The sequence below is a fragment of the Besnoitia besnoiti genome, chromosome IX (assembly GCF_002563875.1).
Source record: "Besnoitia besnoiti strain Bb-Ger1 chromosome IX, whole genome shotgun sequence".
Taxonomy (NCBI): Eukaryota; Apicomplexa; class Conoidasida; order Eucoccidiorida; family Sarcocystidae; genus Besnoitia; species Besnoitia besnoiti.
Window position 1 is genome coordinate 394,464 of NC_042364.1, and position 17,803 is coordinate 412,266.

General features: G+C 52.4%; 6 protein-coding genes across 6 annotated transcripts; 5 read left to right on the forward strand and 1 right to left on the reverse strand.

Moving 5' to 3' along the window:
* Positions 1-2,123: 2,123 nt before the first annotated feature.
* BESB_012280 (ribosomal protein RPL39) lies at positions 2,124-3,085 on the forward strand (the record flags this gene model as incomplete). The annotated part of the gene is made up of 3 exons (XM_029359958.1): positions 2,124-2,156; positions 2,827-2,930; positions 3,037-3,085. The coding sequence occupies 3 exons, from the start codon at positions 2,124-2,126 to the stop codon at positions 3,083-3,085; spliced, it is 186 nt and encodes a 61-aa protein (XP_029216625.1).
* A 2,319-nt stretch (positions 3,086-5,404) lies between these two features.
* BESB_012290 (Tim10/DDP family zinc finger superfamily protein) lies at positions 5,405-6,636 on the forward strand (the record flags this gene model as incomplete). The annotated part of the gene is made up of 4 exons (XM_029359959.1): positions 5,405-5,458; positions 5,877-5,949; positions 6,091-6,172; positions 6,570-6,636. The coding sequence occupies 4 exons, from the start codon at positions 5,405-5,407 to the stop codon at positions 6,634-6,636; spliced, it is 276 nt and encodes a 91-aa protein (XP_029216626.1).
* A 1,908-nt stretch (positions 6,637-8,544) lies between these two features.
* Positions 8,545-9,546, forward strand: BESB_012300 (uncharacterized protein; the record flags this gene model as incomplete). The annotated part of the gene is made up of 1 exon (XM_029359960.1): positions 8,545-9,546. The coding sequence occupies one exon, from the start codon at positions 8,545-8,547 to the stop codon at positions 9,544-9,546; it is 1,002 nt and encodes a 333-aa protein (XP_029216627.1).
* Positions 9,547-10,300: 754 nt separating this feature from the next.
* On the reverse strand, positions 10,301-10,546 carry BESB_012310 (ubiquitin family protein; the record flags this gene model as incomplete). The annotated part of the gene is made up of 1 exon (XM_029359961.1): positions 10,301-10,546. The coding sequence occupies one exon, from the start codon at positions 10,544-10,546 to the stop codon at positions 10,301-10,303; it is 246 nt and encodes an 81-aa protein (XP_029216628.1).
* Positions 10,547-11,806: 1,260 nt separating this feature from the next.
* Positions 11,807-12,470, forward strand: BESB_012320 (uncharacterized protein; the record flags this gene model as incomplete). Its single annotated transcript, XM_029359962.1, has 2 exons — positions 11,807-12,007; positions 12,294-12,470. 2 exons carry the CDS (start codon positions 11,807-11,809, stop codon positions 12,468-12,470), a joined length of 378 nt encoding a protein of 125 aa, XP_029216629.1.
* Positions 12,471-15,263: 2,793 nt separating this feature from the next.
* BESB_012330 (UDP-galactose transporter family protein) lies at positions 15,264-17,045 on the forward strand (the record flags this gene model as incomplete). Its single annotated transcript, XM_029359963.1, has 2 exons — positions 15,264-15,855; positions 16,387-17,045. 2 exons carry the CDS (start codon positions 15,264-15,266, stop codon positions 17,043-17,045), a joined length of 1,251 nt encoding a protein of 416 aa, XP_029216630.1.
* Positions 17,046-17,803: the final 758 nt, after the last annotated feature.

A 17,803-nucleotide genomic window follows, 5' to 3' on the forward strand; every position in this document is an offset into this window, starting at 1 on the left:
CCGTTGACTGACGGTTGAGTGGACGTGCAGGGTTGCCTCAAGGAACGCAAGCAGGCGACAAACAGCTTCCCGAGGGTTCTATGTTGTCGCATGTTGTCAGTGGGAGTGCAATCATCACTAAGTACCATGAGGATGCTTGCCATCAAGTACTGCCCCCGTTGACACAACAGTTTCCTCAGCAGCGATGGGAGCGAAGAGCAGTCATAATGTAGCAACGACGGAGGCCTCGAGAGTGGAAGAGGCCGAAACAAGACACCGAATACAGACTCTCCATGCCACGGCTGCCCCCCTGGGATAGCACTGGGTCTTTCCGACTGTGCCCCCAACAAATATGAATCTTATCATGGCGTCCACATGGTGAACCGCTGCTGGTCGTTTCTCACGGCGTGGACCGCCGATATCGTGTTCTTGTACAACTGCGGCAATAATCACGTCACCCTCAAAGGTGAGTACAGAGCTGACGTCTCAGATTACGCCCGCCTCATCACCGCCACTGGCGGGTGCTTTTCAGCGTATTAGTCGGTGTTAAAAGCACTCCGCCCGGCCTGCGATTTGCTAGCTTCCATCCTGCTAGCACGCGAAAATATCAGCAACGGCGAAGTTTCGCCAATATTGAGACACGTAATGGTAACATGCACTGCACGCCAACAGTACACTGATATTGCAACGATAAGATATGGCGATGGAACTCCAGCTACGTCACACAGGATTCCGTCGCTTCCTGCAGGATCTTCATCCTGGGTCGACACAGCTATATACTCACGCACGGGGTTCCATATGTGTCTTGAACAGATGGAGCAAACCAGCGACTCCAGAAGCGGCGCCCGAAACAAATATCCGTCGGCAATTTAGCGGAGGCAATACCCCGATTGCCCTGATCACCTTTGGAAACAGTGTTTTGTACTCCACGAGACTCGCCGGCCGCTACCTGACGCACATCACTATTTTGAGTTGTGTATCGTCCAGACGTTGGTAAACGCCGGAAAAGCAATCGTATCCGACGCCGGCACCAGGAAATGACATAAGAGTCCTAACATGCCGTTTTCCACAAGTAAAGCTTCATATATTACAGAGCTTCTGTATTTTCGTGACTTTAGGTTTCCGGCTTTCGTGGAGACATGATTCTCAGTAGCAGACGGGCAGCAGCTGCCACACATTGTCACACACGCGTCCAAATTACCACCGTAGGATGTCCGAATACATCGAATTCCGTAGATCCAGGACGACTAGATGTATCATTAACCCACGTGGGTCGTAGACTTCCTCGATCGGTTGTGAACGTGCATTCTCCTTTCAGATAGCCCGTGTTCTGCGGCACCGAGCCTGAGTCTGATACACCAAAAAAAAAACTACCTACAAGAATAAAGCATATGCACCGTCGGCACAATCTCAGTTTTGGAGTGCGAAACTCTTCGCGTTTCGGCCACCGGCCGATGACTTCGCAGTGCAGCTGAATGTGACTGAAAAAAGCGAAGACCCGAATTTTCTGCCCATTATTCCGTAACGCTGGTGTGTCAGTGTTTGTTGCGCTACGAATGTACGGTATACGGTAGTGCCTGCTGTCTCAGTTTTGGGGGCGTCAGAGCCGTTCAACTAACGACATCGAAAGCGTCCCTGTTCACGGTGATCCATGCGCGCCTGGGCGTTATGGGAATTAGCCCGCCGGGACTTCTTTGCAAATGTCAGGGAGAAGCACCGACGACTTTGCACAAGCGGCCGGGCGCTATTGTTCCTGCGAAAAAAGAAGGGGGCCGGCGCGCCAGACCACAGTGGAGGGCGTTGCAAAGAGCCTTGCAGCTCTGTGGGGTATGTACTGGAGCGGTGCATGCCAAGGTGGGAGTGTACGGTAGAATCTTGGCTAATGCATTTGGTTCTTTTTTGCTTTGTTTCGTTCGATCCATTCCAAGGTTGTTCTGTGCGTTGATTTCGCCGTCCGCCTTCAAAATGGTAAGCATATACGGACCCAATCTGTATGACTTGCCGTGCTTCCCCGGGATCACGGTTTCGCTGCTCTCAATTAATCAGTTTCCATCCCCGAGAGATAAAACCGTGTTTTTCGTACAGGAAGAACTACATCGTCCGACGTCTTTCGTGGAAGTCTTTATTTTTTGGAGTAGTCTAGCATGACGTCTGCACGGTATCCCGCCGCTGAGTGGGTGCGTGGTGATCCATGAATTCACATCGGCTGCTGAGGCCATGCATGACCGCTCTGGTAAATAGTATTGCCTGGTGAACTGTTGTTACCGAATGGCATGGAGCACGAGGATGGAAATCAATGAACTAAGAATGAGGTGAAAGTAAAGGCGTGTTTGAAGGGCAGCAGGCTCTGTCCTTGCGAATTCTCGCCGGCCTGTCATTGTGGTATGCGCCGGTGGCGGAATTGAGCGGCCTTTTCCGTATCTTCTCCGCATCCAAATCCGCCTTTCGCCGTTTGCGGACGTCTGAATACATTGCATATTACGCCTTTTCTTTCCTCTCTCTTCTCTGTCGGCGTGCACGGGGGCTGTGGGATCTTTGAGGGCAACTCTGCCTGTGTGTACTCGAACGGTTGTTCGTGCCTGTGACCTTTGTGGTTCACTCGATTCCGCCACTAAATATATCCTGCCACGTTGCATCCCGGAATACGTTATCCTGAAGGCTTGTGCATTACCGCTAGCCTCCAGCATTGGGGCGGGAAAGAAGTCACGCGGTTGCATCGCATAAGTACTCCTATTCACGTGTCCCCCTGTCGCCAGTCGGAGTTCCATATTGTGCTTACTCCTGCCTCTTATCGCTTCGATGAGGTTATTTTTCCATGGCCTGTGTGCTGCGTGTCTATCGCTCCAGGGTGCCATCAAGGGACTGTCGCTGAAGAAGCACCTGGGACGTAAACAGAAGCAGAACAGGCCGATCCCGCCGTGGGTCCGGATGAGAACTGGTTCGAAGATCAGGTAGGGTAGACTCTCAATCAGTATTGTCTTTCGCTGCTTCCGCCTTACCGCACGTACGGTGTAGCACGGAGATACTACTCTGTAATGCCTGTCTTGTCCCCCGCAGGTACAACGCCAAGAGGAGGCATTGGCGCCGGACCAAGCTCGGCATGTAAGCTGACTATGGCACAGACAACCGCGACAGCAAGCGTTTTCCCTTCCGGCACGCTTAGGGACTGGTGCTCAATAAACCGCAGCAAGGCGGATGCAGCACGTCTTTTTGCAGCACCTGGGTCGTGAAGGAACGCGTTGGAGTCGAACCGTGACTTGCCGAGCGTGCTCACTAAACGGTCACCTCGTCCGGCCGGCTGTATCGCAACCGCAGAATGCTGTCATTCTCCAGCCAGTGCCGTGTGGGTGTAGCTATGGTGATGCAAATTCTTGCATGTCACGCGTCGGCAAAGAATGGCCTGTCCGATCAATTGTGGAGTCAAACTGTGACAAGATAAACGCCCGCCCTTGTGGCGTGCCGTTTCAAACAGTAAACATCCGTTCCTATGCGAAGCCGCCAGGAGCCCTCTTCCGGCCCCAGTAGAAGTTTAGGGCGCAAATGCTTCGAATGCAGAGTTTAGACAGAGGCCACACTATCTTGGGAGACGAAGAGTAGCTACCGGAATAAAGCATGCGGACATGGTGTATTATATAGCATCTGCTGTAATGGCAGCCTGTCGCACGCCGGCACCTTGTGGATATCGCATCCCGCTTGATTTCCATTCCCCACTAGCTGCCAGTGAAGCGCCGCAAAGAAACGCGTATATATTTTATCACAGTATTGAGCCGCGCAGCGCAAGGTCATTAACCAAAGGACCGTGATCCCGGCGTGGTCCTATTTAAACACCGGATCACATTCAGATGCGTCTCGTGGGATGAAATCAGTGAACATGGTACGTGCGTCTTCGCGAGCGACCGAAAAAAGACACTTCGGCGGTGTTTTTCTGCGGGGGACCGGGATGCGATGTGAGCTTCGGCCTCGCACCTGTGGTGGCCACTGCGATTCGACCAGCGCGTGAAGTCCCGCTAAAAAACCAGTGTTCCGTGGCTGCAGGGTGCTGCCATGACACTCGGCGTACAGTCGGGTATTCTCTTACTGCTGTGGACGTCCACAGGAACACGCTTGGATGGACTGATTGGCTCGTGGGCAACGCACCGGACGACTGAAGAGTACTCCCTGCTGAAGAACGCTGATCAGTCTCGGTGCTTAGCGACAAAGGAAGTAAACGCTACCTATATGAAGCATCAGACAGTGTCATACTGTTTTGTAAAGTGCGTGGATACAATTACCCCGAAGAGGCCCACTCAGGGAGGGGCGAGGGGGGGCGGGCGGCTTGTCTTCTCAACCTTTACCACCACGTGTATTCCTCTCTGTCGCTTCTCTCTCCCTCATGACGTGGACGCTGTTTCTTCTGCTTTATATATTCGGGACGTAGGCCAACAAACACGTTCAAACATTTTGGTACATGCATCGCTATGTGTTCTGGCTAAACATGTAGTGAGGCAGTAGATACACAAATGCGTCAAGTACCACGCGTCATTGATGTAGACCTGTATTGCTGTTGACGCGCGGCCTTGTGCGGTGTTCGAGCTCACCTGAATGGATTCCGGTTCTCCGAGTTTGAGCTAAAGTTTCTTTTTTCGGGTTCCATTAAATACGCTGCGCCACCCGTAGACCGCTGTGCTCGATTTACAACCGTTGGGTGCTATAGAACTCCTACGTAAGGTTGGAGACAAACGCACTTTTCCCCACTTCTTCTCACAAACTCAGGCGTTAGCGGACACATTAGATCGGCCGATGTGGCACCGGCTTTTGGCTGGAATGGTCTGCCCGTTACCAATCAACCTCAATTTTAGGTCGCAGGAAAGAAGATTCACGACCTCCAGTGACGCATCTCTATCGTAGCATATTCCACACTGGTATGCTAGCAAGAACGCTTGGCGCCAAGGCTACAGGAAGGGCTGCCGTGGCTAATCGGGCTCGCAGATCAACCTGTTAGTGGTAATCCTCTACATGATTTGACAGACGTAAGCGTACCGCACAACGGCATGCGTCATTCTGGAAGAAGGTGAAGCCATAATGTGTGAAATCTCCTCTCTTCACTGAGTTTTGTACCATAAGTTGATTCCGCGTTCATCATAGCTTGCTTTACGGTGCTACGAGCGCTGGGGTCTAAACACAACACATGTGTGACAGGTTTTTCTGCGGCGATACCGCAACTACTCGAGCGCTGGATTGCATGCATTTTCCATGCGCCCTGGTAGATGTTTGGGCTTCTTCACCTTTATGGAGGACAACTTTTTGATTCGGAAAACCCTCACTGTTATTGCAGCTATTCTGGTAGATACTGCTGCGACTTCTCCGCGTGGACGATCAGCTTTGGCTGCGGCTTTTGACACCTTGTGATTTTTCTCCGGCACTCGTGTATCTTCGCGTCATCACCATGGATTCAGAACTTTCCGCCGATAAATTGCAGGAGATGGAGACGCAGCTCGCCGTGAGTGGTATTGATGGTTGATGATATGCTATGATGCTACATACTGAGGTAGTTATTGCTGCGCGTGTTCGAATGTGCCTTCTATTTTACAGCATGCCTGCTGATGATCGATGTGCGCGCTGACCCTCGTCAGTACCATTGCACAGAGCTAAGGGGCCGTCTCGGTCCCCTCAGCGTGTCTGCTATATGCTGCCCTCTTCTTGCCACGACTCAGGGGACACTAATATCGCATCCTAGACTCGACGGCACGGGCCGCTGTTTGAGGGAGGGGGCGGGTCTCTGTCTGGAGATACTAATCAACCTGTTATGATGATGCATGCCCCACCGCGGCCACCTTCAGCTTCATGACCGAGGAAGTCGGAGGGATTTTGCCGACTTATGCCCTGTGGTTCCTTTTTTCTCCACTACGTGCTCTCAGATGGTTTTGGAAGGCCAGCGCCAGACTATGAAGCTGCTTGACAGGTGTTTCAGCCGCTGCGTCGACGTTCCCGGTAAGAAAGTTGCTCGTCAGCTGTTCCTTCTCCCGAGAGGGCTGTTGTTCAGCAGCCTTGCTGACAACTCCAGCATCCACTGCTGATCATGGCTCCGAAAAAAGTGCAGTTGCTGTATTCGCTTGCTTTTCTACCGTTCAGGCAATTCGCTGACGTCGGCTCAGCAACAGTGTATCAGCAACTGCACCAAGACATACTGGCAGGCTTCCATGTTCTGCACAGAGTAAGTCGTCGCTTTCATTTGATGACCACACGGTGGAAGTTTTTCCCTTTAATTGCAAGGAAGCATGTTGACCCGTGGCCAGCTCACGCGACGCCAGTCCTTCCGATTGTTGGTGTACACACAATTCGCAAAGGCGAACGAGTTTCTTGCGTTTTCACGGTATTCCATATCCGAAACCATCTGTTTAGCTACGAACAAGCTCTTTGCACGGCTGTTCGATATATACGTGCATCTGCACGAGGCGAGTCAAGCATGTCCGGGCACCCGCATTCCACTTTGATGCTGCGTTAGTAGGAAAGAAGCAGTTGTTTTCCCCGAGTTTCCTAATCGATGACCTTTCTCGCAGATGAGTGGGACATGTGCTAGTGCTAATTCCGTGCACTGTGGTTTCTCTTAGGCGATTGCGGGGTCTGGCTGAAAAGGAACTTCAAGCTCAGGAAAGCGCATCGGGGTTTTCCCGGTGAATGCAGTTTGTATTCGTACATGCCAGAGCAGGACAACTGGAGTATGCTGAAGCCGAAAATGGCTTCCTGGGCCTAATTTGTATTCGTGTGTGGGTCTCTTTGACAGTGTGTATGGTGCGTTTGCACATTAAAGATATTTCACTCCTACGTGCCCTGATGAACTATCCATCTGCCGACAGTAAACGCTCACGTGTACGTCTTAGCCTGAGTACATGCCAGCTCCTCAATGGATTGTTAAAGCGTTAGTGGAGACAGGAAGGCAAGATGGAGCCTGTCCGTTCACGGCCGATATGCACGACGCATGCGCTAGGTTTCCAGCTGGCATTTCATGCAGCATGCGGAAGACATCCCTGTCGGACTGTTTTGTCTTTCCAATCCACGAAGAACTTACAGATTGCGCCTTCAACATGTTAGCAATGGTCTGGACGCAGAAGCCATTATTTGTGTGAGGAACAAACAGCTATTTCGGGACTCGTTGCTATTTAGGGCACGTTTTTCTAAAGCAACATATGCCATCAGCTTTGCCGGTACCTATCGATTTCTATTTTTTTAGCGTAAAGCAACAAATGACCACACTTGTCACGGCAGACACGTACGCAACTGTGGGAGGTGGGGCCACATCGCTGGCTGGCCTTCGTCGGTTCACATGACTGTTTGCCTTGTGCGTTTTCTGCCAGACCCAACAGGCCGACCGCGTGCAGTGCGTACCTTCGGACATGTGGAGTCATTTTTGTAGGCGGCTTTCGAATTGTTATTGATTCATCATGTGTGGATATCTGCTTTGCCCCGCATGCGAAAGGAGAGACAGCAATGCTTTCCACAGATCGCCGCATTTAGCGTGCTTATTAACGGACGGCTTGTCCCATGCTTTCGGAATGTGAACCTGGATTCTAATTCAGCGTAGTCTTTACTGGCTTCTGGCTCTACTAAAGGAATCCCGTTCATATTAAAAGAAAACGGATGATTACACGCTACAGATATTAGAAGCGTCAGCCTCAACGTGGCATCCCTTCCCCCTACCCTCCCATCCAATCTCAAGACCTATAGGTTGTGCGCTCTCCCTGACCGTCCCGTTCCACCCAGGCGATCGCAACCATCCAGTTCAAGCAGAATTACGCAAGTCCTCTTCACAGCGCCGGCAGCGGGGAGTAGGCCAAACGAGTCCCGTTGATATGACAGGAGGCTCCAGATGGCCGTATCAGCCACAGCCAATAGAATTCTGCCAAACGGTATCAAGATGATTATACCATGCCGCGTCTCGCGATAAGGTTAATTGCTGTCCTTGTATGATACGAACCACAGGTAAAGCAGACGGTTGGACCCCGATTGAGACGTAGCAGGCTGTTGTCCGAACGTCGTTAAGCACCAGGATCTGCAATTGACCTAGCTGTCTTAAAGGCCGTCAGGTCGTCTCCAAGGAGCTGGCGGCCTCTCTACGTCTTTGTGTATGAGGCTTCCACTCGGACTGGTGGTGATCTGCAACGCAGCACAAGGATAGACGGTAATAGTCGAATTAGTGGACTGGTGACATTTACTTGTACCCAGCACTTCATTGTGCTCTGCCAATGCCATCGCCGGATTATCTGAGTGTGGTATGCCAGCACTTTAGAAAATGTGGAAACTTGATACACAAACACGTAGCGAGCCCGCGAGCTGCTTGGAGGACACCTACCGGTCATCAAGACAGCTAGATGAACAGCAGATCATAGCACACCGCGCACCCTAGCCCGGGACGGCTATGTGCTGAATCCATCGGGTCGACCATATTCCATAGCTCGTCATTACTTCTTTCAGTGGTTTTCGTTTGTTTCGCTACTTGACTCTTTCCAATATAGTCTGTTGCCATCGCAAGCAGTGTAATTTTTATCGCCTGGGCCGCAACCCGCATTCGAGTTTGTTTCGTGAGGGATGACTTCTGGGAGCTTACGGCTTGCCGCGGTCTCGTTTCTCCAGCAGAATTTGCTTCTTCCGCTGGTGCTCACCATGGCTTTTGGTTCGCTTGAACTTAGTTTAGGTTCTAGCAACACCACACTTCTCGCCGATCACGCTCGAGCTCACGAGCTGCCGGAACTTAGTCGTCTTGCACTAACGTCCGTCGAAGATACTGCCTACTATGCGCCAGGAAACAAGGTCCAGCCCGCACTCACGCCAGATCAGCGAAGACTCAGTGCGCGCCCACTGCTGTTGCAACAACAGTCTGTAGGAATATCTGGTGCACAACACCTACGTCTAACCTGGGAGAAACCGGTGGGTACTTCGGAAAGAAATCATACAGACAGTACTGACTTTAAAAAAATTGGAAGTGCTTCCCTGGCATTTGCGGACACAGGCGACGCCGCTGATCGGGGCGATGTCGCTCGCAGCACCGACAACGGGAGGGAGGTGAAGGTTTCGCAGGCGGCCACAAGGACGAGTTTCCCAATGGTCGAAGGACCCCTGCAACGCAAACTGTACCTGAGGCCACCGCAACTGCCTAGTGACATTTCAGCCACGGAAATGTCGACTTTTCTAGCACGATTAAAAGGGTCGCCACTGTTGTTTTACGGACCCTTCGATGACCCAAACGATCCCACAGTTTTGACTGCTGCCGCTCTAGAAGCTTCCACATATTGGTCTAACTCTATTGAGAATTTGCGCACGATTTTGGATGTCCTCTATACTGGCTGGGAGCAAGTAGTCCTACTTCCTTTCAGCGTCAGAGCCAAACGATCATCAACCCTCAAAGGGCCTTCGAATACAGGGCCGGTGGCACCAACCCCGGGAACACCTCAGCCTAACCCAGCTCCTTCTCCTGGTAATCCACAACTGGGACCGTCCCCTGCTGGCGTGTCTGGAGCAAGTCCTCTCATGATGCTTCCCAGTGAACGTTTGCGGGCGATGCAAGCGACGCCGATACATACACGAGACTGAACAGCAGAGTCAGCAAGTCATGTACGCCGTGTCCTTAACTGGAATGACAGGGAAGTCGAGCAAAACACGAGCGAAAACCGGGGAACTCGCCGCCCGCAAAATGCACGCAAGGGTGTGTATATGTAACTCCACGAAAGTTCGTGGAAACCTTTCTATTTGACATATCGGTCAGCACTCGAAGTCACGTCGTATGCAAGACAGTGGACAAGAGGTTTTTTGGGCGCCCTCAGTTCCGGTGCAGCTACGACCAGAGCGGTACAAACTTGATTAACATTGGCTGTGCACAGGAGAAATCTTTGAAGACATCCACGGTGAGACATCTGTCTCCTCTGACCGTCCATGCAGCACCACGCAAGATTACAAGTCGTGGTGAAATACCAGTGAGTCACCAGACAGCCTTTTTACGAAACGGCCAGCACACCGGTACACTGCCAGGATTATCATGGTACATAATTTACCTGCAACACCACGAAGCTGAGGGATCTCAGCTTACATACCACAGAACATCCTTCCACATGCTTAGAGGAGCGCCGTCCCCGGGGAGAAAGCGTGTCACAGCGGCGCGACACCGATGCCCGCCGGACAATTTGTTTTAAATCCAGATATGTAAGTCAACACGAGGATTACAGTCCACAGGAATCTCGAGCGGTACACGTTCAAGAATGTGGCCATACCCGAAAACTCACACTTGACGCACTCCATCCATAAGCTATTAATCTCGCCAAAGGGAGAAGCAGGTACCTCGAATCATGCATTAGAAGTGACACTGGCAGCCGCCCCGCAGTTGCAAGACCATGTGTATGGTGCAGCCAGGGACAACCTTGTACTCAGACAACTTCAGCTCGTCGCTCATTTGCTTGCCCGAGTAGATTAGGCGTATCTGCTTCACGTCGATACCTTCCTTCTCTTGGAGGGCTTGTTTTACATGAAGCACCGTATTGTCCGGCTCGAAGTTGAAAGATTGCTTCCGGCCAGTGAGGGTTTTGATGAGGATCTGCATCTTGAGGAATAAGGTATGCGTAGCTTCGGAGTTCTGGCAGATGAGAATGAGACAGGCAAAGAAATCACAGACCGTCGCAGAGCAGGGTTCGTTCACGAGTTTTCAACTTTAGCGGGTCGCTAACAAGTCTACTGTGTGCAGTACCCAACAACGAAACGCTGGTCTGATCCTCGGCGTTGGTGTTCAAAGAGCGACATACCATACAGAAAAGTAGGTGGCCTCTACCGCGGGGAAAGAGAATATCATGATACAAAAAAAGAGCCCCTCGCTGACTTGTCGACAAGACTTTTGACCTCTTGCTCCCTGGGTGCCGTTCGGTTGAACATGCCGGCAAGTTTTCGCATATGTTAGCAAGTGCTGCCTTTTCGCAACAGATGGACCTCTGAAGCACAGCAGATGTAAAAATCTTGCGCTGCTAATACACACAATCGCGTTACTGACGCCGATGTTGTTGATCCGCAATTACCTGGCGGCCAAGGTCCGTGGCGGGCACGGGAACACTTGCGCATGAGAGCGTCTTTTCGCAGTGCATGCAATTCGTGCACATGCCGCCTAGCGTCCCGAATCTCAGGAGCTCCCAATCTCAGCACTACTTTCACTGGATCGATCGGCGCACGGCGTACGGCTATTTTCGCGTGCAGACTCAATGAGCAGATGCGCAGGGCACCTCATCAGACCTATGTCATGCGATGCGTGCGCAAACGGCTCACCGCTAAACTTGGCGCTGCACACAAAGACTAGCTCGGTTGCGGCGTTACTTGAGATGTCGGGGCTGAACCGGTCCGACGTACGGCGGCGTGCCAATCGAGTATCCGAACATGTGGACGGAGTTACTCGCCGTGAAGACTGTTTGTGACCAAAAGAATGCATCCAAATATTTACCTCTCTGGCTGTTTCTTGAGACCCCTCAGGTAGGGGGAAGCAAGGCTTCACTGAACTGTCTTAAGGTGCGCCGCACCTTAAGCAGTCATAACAGGAAGGCAGCCTGTCTTTCATTTTGTCCGCGACCCAGTAGAACAACAGAGTGCACTGCGACGTTTCATGGGATCGAACTTGAATGCCGTAAAGGAGCCGCGGCTTCTCTTACGTCTCCCCTCAAGCGCACGCTTTCCTACCGGTGAAAAAGAAGAGCCTGGCAGCATTTCACAAGCTATGCCTGAGCATCACAGTACTGGGACACGCATATATGTGAAGATAAAGTGTATATTTGTGTATCTGGTTTTGCATCACGTGTACGAACATCAAAACATCCTGACCGCGATGGGACCTAAAAAAGGGCCAAATGGAGGGTCGTTGTACCCAGACCAGCCAGACTACAAATACACAGCACCCGATTTCAAGCCTGCAGCACAAGCGGACTCTCCTGTCGAAGTAAAAGTTCGCCTCGCCAATCCAAGCTCACGTGATCTCGAGTTCTGTATGTTTGTGAACCAGTCTACTAGCTTTGAAGTGATTCGAGAAGTAAGTAAACCACGTAACGTAGGGGCATCCAGCCAGGAGCCGTCCCAGTGCGAAGCATTATCTTGTCACCAGACATTCGGCCAGTTCGCTAAAACAGGCTGCATGACTCTCCACCTGCTCTAAGCCATATCCTGGTATGACGTAAATGCTGAGACCTTGGTATTCCTGCACCCACGTACAGGACTTGCTGAAGCCTTCTTTGATCTTCACTGAACGGAACACAGAGTCCACCTTCCCTCAGAAACGTTTAATTCAAAATGGATTTTTCATGTTATTCTGTATTCAGGCCATTATCAAACACCACGGCGGTAGCATTGTCGATGTCTTCATGTGTATCAACTACTTCCGGCGGGATGAATGCGTAGATGTGACAAAGCGGCTCAAGGACTATGGGATCACCTCTGGTGAATGCAACGTATACTACGACTTCACTGCATTTTCCAGTCCCTTACTTGCCGCTTGAATCGAGAAGACTCATTTCCCGCTTCCTCCATGAAACTGGAAGGTACCCTAACATACTTTCGGGGCCGCTACCGAAACCACTTGCAGATAGTGCGTGTAATCAGTAATTGCATATTCGACAACCGCTAAGAGCATATGTACCGTCCTCTCTGCTCTTTTCGATAACCAAGGAGACTTACGGAGGCAGAACGTTGCCTTTTTTCTTTCTCAAGAGAAAGGAGTTATACCTTCGATTCCCGCAGCCCACTTTGGGGCTTCATGATCGAACAACTCCCCAGAATACCAAATGACCTGGTGACAGTAAAATGACACGTTTGATAGCAGCGGCATGCAGCCAATCCATACTGAAGAAAAAATGATGAACCATTCTATCCCGTCCCTTCCGGTCCGTTGGCTTGTGTGAAGCCTCCTGTAAGATTGCAAGGAACAAAGAGACCAACGGACGGCTCTCTTAGATAAGCAGGAATGCACTGATCCCACGCACGCGCAGATGAAGCACGCGCAAGCCCTGCGCAGTTACTGCACATGACATGGGGGCGCATCGCAGGAGATGCAATGTCAACTGCACCCGCGCGTCAGCTGAGAGAACTCTGCTCCATTGTCACTTCCAAGTTGCCACGCTTCATCCACCCCTGTTACACACTCGTTTGTCGATCACTCGGATTTGGTTTGATCGAAGCCCGCGCCACATACAAGTGGCAGCTATCGATGCTCAAGACTATGAGATTCCGCCTGGCACCAGTTTATGTGGATCCGCCTCCCCACGAATGGCTCGAGCGATAGACACGGCGCTCGTGATCAACCCACCATCTGATATGCTTTGCATTGGCTGGACTCGTTGACAACATCAGCATCCTCATATTTTCGCTTACTGATGCGCGCGCCTCATCAATCCGCTTGGTGCAGACTGCCTAGAAGTTGTTACCCACTGCATTTGGCGCTCCTTATTTTACGTCTCTTGTTTCCATTCGTCGATAGATCGTACCACGGATCTCCAGGTTTGACCAATCCACGTGAGCATGGAAACAAGCTGTACACATCGAGGACGAATGTTACATAGGAGCCGTGCTGCTTGGGTTACCTGGTTTGCACGCACGCATGGACCGACTCCTCACCAAATTAATCTTTCTTTATGTGATACGTGCGCTGGAGCGCGGGATTCGTCATCAGAAACACTAAAAACGGGCTTGGTACATCGTAGATGCGCCTGCGTATTGTTTATTGCTGGCAAGCAAATCGTGCCAGCGAGTTTCTGTGCATGTGCAGCTGACTACGAGTGAAATACGATTAAGACTTGTACACACACTTTCCTCCTTCAGCCTTTTTTAGAGTCTCAGCACGCCACCATAGCATAGATATATTTATTCTCAAGCTGGCCTTCTCCAGACGGTGCGTGTCCGACCGTCTTCCAACCGCGCCGTTTCCGATTCGACTTCTAGTGGCATATTTGGCCATCTGCAATATAGTCTCAGCTCGGACGTAAAAGACGCGAGCAAGCCCTCTCCGCTGTCTGACGGAGTGCAGGAGGAAAGTATGAGGATTCAAACTAAGGATAATTTGCTCGTGCTAGCGATCATTAAACGCCGAGAAGTTGCCTTAACCGCGACGCACGGGTGAGGCGGGGGAGGTAGGATGGGAACCCGCCCCCGAGAAACCCGCCAGACGCATGTAGAAAGCCAACGTATATCCCTTCCCACACTCTCATTTATACCATTTGCTCCATGAAATCCATCCTGCAGTGTCATCGCATGTAAAACATAGTGTACTCACATACACACAGCGTTGCCACCTCGCAAATGTAGTCAGCCATCACTGAGTTGACCGCGAGCCGGAGGGTGCATCGCATGCTAACCAGTGCATGCTTCCGGCGACGCGAGTTTGTCTGTTCCAATGCGAGCGCATTGAGCCAAGACATGGGGAGCCATCCGTGGATGTGGCTTCATTTCTTTTCCCGTGTTCACGCTTAAAGGACAGCGCCCCAGCGTCGAAACTCTCTGTGGCGGTTAGCGCGACCAAGCCAGTATCTGTGTCGCTGTATGCAGCTCAGTCTCGTTCCAGGGTGCCTCGTTTTTCGCACCAGCGGGCACTGAAACAACTTGGGACGGCAATAACAGAGCTGACATGGACTCCGTCGTAGTGCGGTCGCTCTTTCGAATGTGCAGAATACCTGCCGCTCTCTAGAGAGCTTGTACGACGGTGTGAACTGAGTCAATACTCTAGCTGTGCGCAAGCTTCAACGGTGTCTCTGCTGCGGTGATTCTTCGGTGGCTCGGGGGGTCAGTCACGGTCGAGGTTCAACTCGTGTACGCCTTCACGCGTGAAGGCTGGCTGCGCTTCGTGACTGACACCGTCTCTCAGGCTTCGCCCATTCCGGGCCGACGTACTACCCGAGCACCGCGTCTCCGTGCGTCAGCGCCGAGAACCTCTTTGCCCAGTCCCTTTTTCTTGACACGTGGCTGTCTTCTGGCTCTTTCGACTGCCTAACAGTTCACTGCATTCCATGGCGTAGCTCAGCGGAAGGGGGAACAGAGTGACTGACACATTTCGTTGGTGCCGTCGAACCGGACACGACCTCGTGCCGCGAGAAAGTCTACCGCCAAAGTACGCTGCCCTGTGGCAAGCTCCACACGCCCGTCCTTTTGCTGTTGTTGGGAGGAACCTCGTTTGATTCTTACTCTCTTTGACACCGCTTCACGCTGCGCCAGGGGGCTGCCTGCGGATCGCGCGGCGGATTCTCGTTTCCGCCGGCAGGTGGCTGAGACCTATACGTGTCTACACGCCACAAAAAATCAAGATGGCGCCAGAAACCGCAACTGTTGACAGTGGCAACGAGCCAGTCGTTCCTTCGCGACGAAAAGACTGCAGGCGGATCAGCGGCCCAGGGATTTCTTCTTCGACAGGCAACGTATCGACCCTCCCGCTACAAAATGAAGTTCAGGGGAAAGGTAGCGTACCCGTCGTGGGAGTCAAGGCCGGCCGCGGGGACGGCACTGGTACAGGCCAAGTTCTTCTAATGGGGGTGATCATTACCGGCATCTACTTTTTCTTCCTGATGTTCGGCTACTATCAGGAGCAGATCTACCATCAGATCGACCCTACAACGAACAAGCGGTTTTCCTACTCGTTCTTTCTCGTCTTTGTCATTTGTGCTTCAAACACTCTCTTTAGCCTGGGACTGCTCTTGCTCCATAACAGAGGAAACGCAAAGAAGGCTTTCCACACCGTGGACAGTTTCATCCTCAGAGAGGTTTTCTTTGTTTCTCTTTCATACTGCGGAGCGATGCTCTCGACGAACTACGCCCTCACACACGTCAACTACCCAACGCAAGTCCTTGTGAAATCGGCGAAGATGGTTCCTATCGTCCTCGGAGGATTCCTGATTTTCCGTAAGACATTCTTCTCATCGCCCGCGAGGCGGAAGCCGTCTTTTCTCTCCCTTCGCTCCGAGACATCCATCGCTGCTGGTAGCGCGCCTCTCGCGAGCTTTCTTGGCAAGCTGTTCGCACTCTAGCGCTCACCGCTCAAGGAGCACCCGCCACAGTCTTCTTTCCTCGCGTGACCTTGTCGAGTAGAGCCTCTCTGAAACTTCTTTCAGATAGCCGTGAACTCCTCTGCCGTCCCTTACCATTTTGGTTATATGCAGAACGACCTCGCTTGTGACCTCGTACGACGTGTCGGCTGCTTTGTTGACTGGAAATGCAGACTACACGATGCCATTCACTTCCGAGGGCCTACCACGAGGCTGTTCAACTCAGCAGGCGCAGGACAGTCGCTCGTTTAGGCTACGCACAGCCAAGCGGCAAACAACGTGGGGGATGGAAAGCAGTCCTCGGCATCTTCGCCGGCAGCAGGGGTTCAGCCGGGCTGCGGTGCCTCTGAAGTCTCGTTGTCGCCGGTGTGTGCCTTTCGCTTCTCAGGCAAGACGTATCCGTGGTACGACTACCTCTCTGTGGCGGTCGTGACCGTTTCGCTGGTTCTGTTCAACTTTGCGAAGGCCGGAGGCAGCAGCAAGCACACAGAGAGCACTGCGTTCGGCATCTTTTTCCTGTGTGTCTCTCTGTTCTGCGATGGCCTCACAGGGCCGCGGCAAGATCGGCTCATGTCCCGTTATACCAATCTCGGGCCCGTCCTGATGATGTTTCTGACTAACGCGTACTCGACGGTGTGGACGGGCGTGGCGTCTTTGCTGATTGAAGGCGACATGCCTTACGTTTTCTTGAGGCACGACCCAGACGCCCTCGGCAGGTTCGCTGCGTTTGCCGTCAGCGGGTCGCTTGGGCAGCTGTTCATTTACCAGTCGCTGCGCGCCTTCGGCAGCCTCTACACGAGCTTGTTCACCACGCTGCGCAAAGCCACCAGCACAGTCATGAGCGTTTACATATTTGGTCACCGCCTCACTCTTATTCAATGGGGCAGCATGGCCTCCATCTTCCTCACGCTGATGGTTCAGAGCTACTGCTCAAAGAAATTCAAAAAACCTGGCAAGGCCCATCACCAGAGCCACCACCGCCGCCGCGGTGATGAGCACGGGACTGCGGGAGAGGGCGCCAGTCAAACCGTGAAGAAAACAAGCTAAGTGCGAACCCGATGGCGGGCGGGACGGGCGGGCTTGCAACAGAGCAAGCGAAAAGACGCAGCCGCGTGAGGCGGGTACTTTGAAAGTCACGAGCTCCAGGCGTCCACATTGTCCTGTCCCCGCGTGCCTCCCTACCTGAGACGATGTTTCGGTGCAGCGAAATCCATGCATCTTCCCTCTACGGCCCACTGGAACTCACCGTGAGCGGGTTTCGGTGTTTCGTTCTCAAAAGTGTTTCCAGTATCAGACCAATGTTACCTGGATGCCAAAGCCACACGCGCTGACGCCAAAGGGGGGGGGGGGGGGCGGGGGAGAGGGGAGGGTGTTGAAAGGGCGGTTTGGGATGCACGATAGAGGAAAAGAGATGCGAAGCCTTTTTTTTTGAAAAAAGAAACCAGTAGAGCACTCTCCAAGTTCAGCCGCTGTTGCTGGCGTCGTGGAAAGGAGGCTTGCCACGAGAAACGAGGAACGTGTGGCGTTACCCCCGTGGCGCCGGGAAACCCCGTTGTGAGTTTTCCGCAATCGAAGCCACGATTCGGGCCTTCCCCGCCCCGATGCCCTAGCACAAGGAGGTACCGCGGCCGGCCGTGACTGGCATTATCCATAAAGTTTTCCCGCGTTCAGTGCGTATAGGCACGAACATCTCCTGTTAACTGTGTGGCCCGGAAGCGCGTGGAGACACTGTGAGTTGGCATTCTCCTTTTGCAGGGCAGGGGGTGTTTTGTGTCAATTGCGCGCGTCAGTGAACGTATTACAGA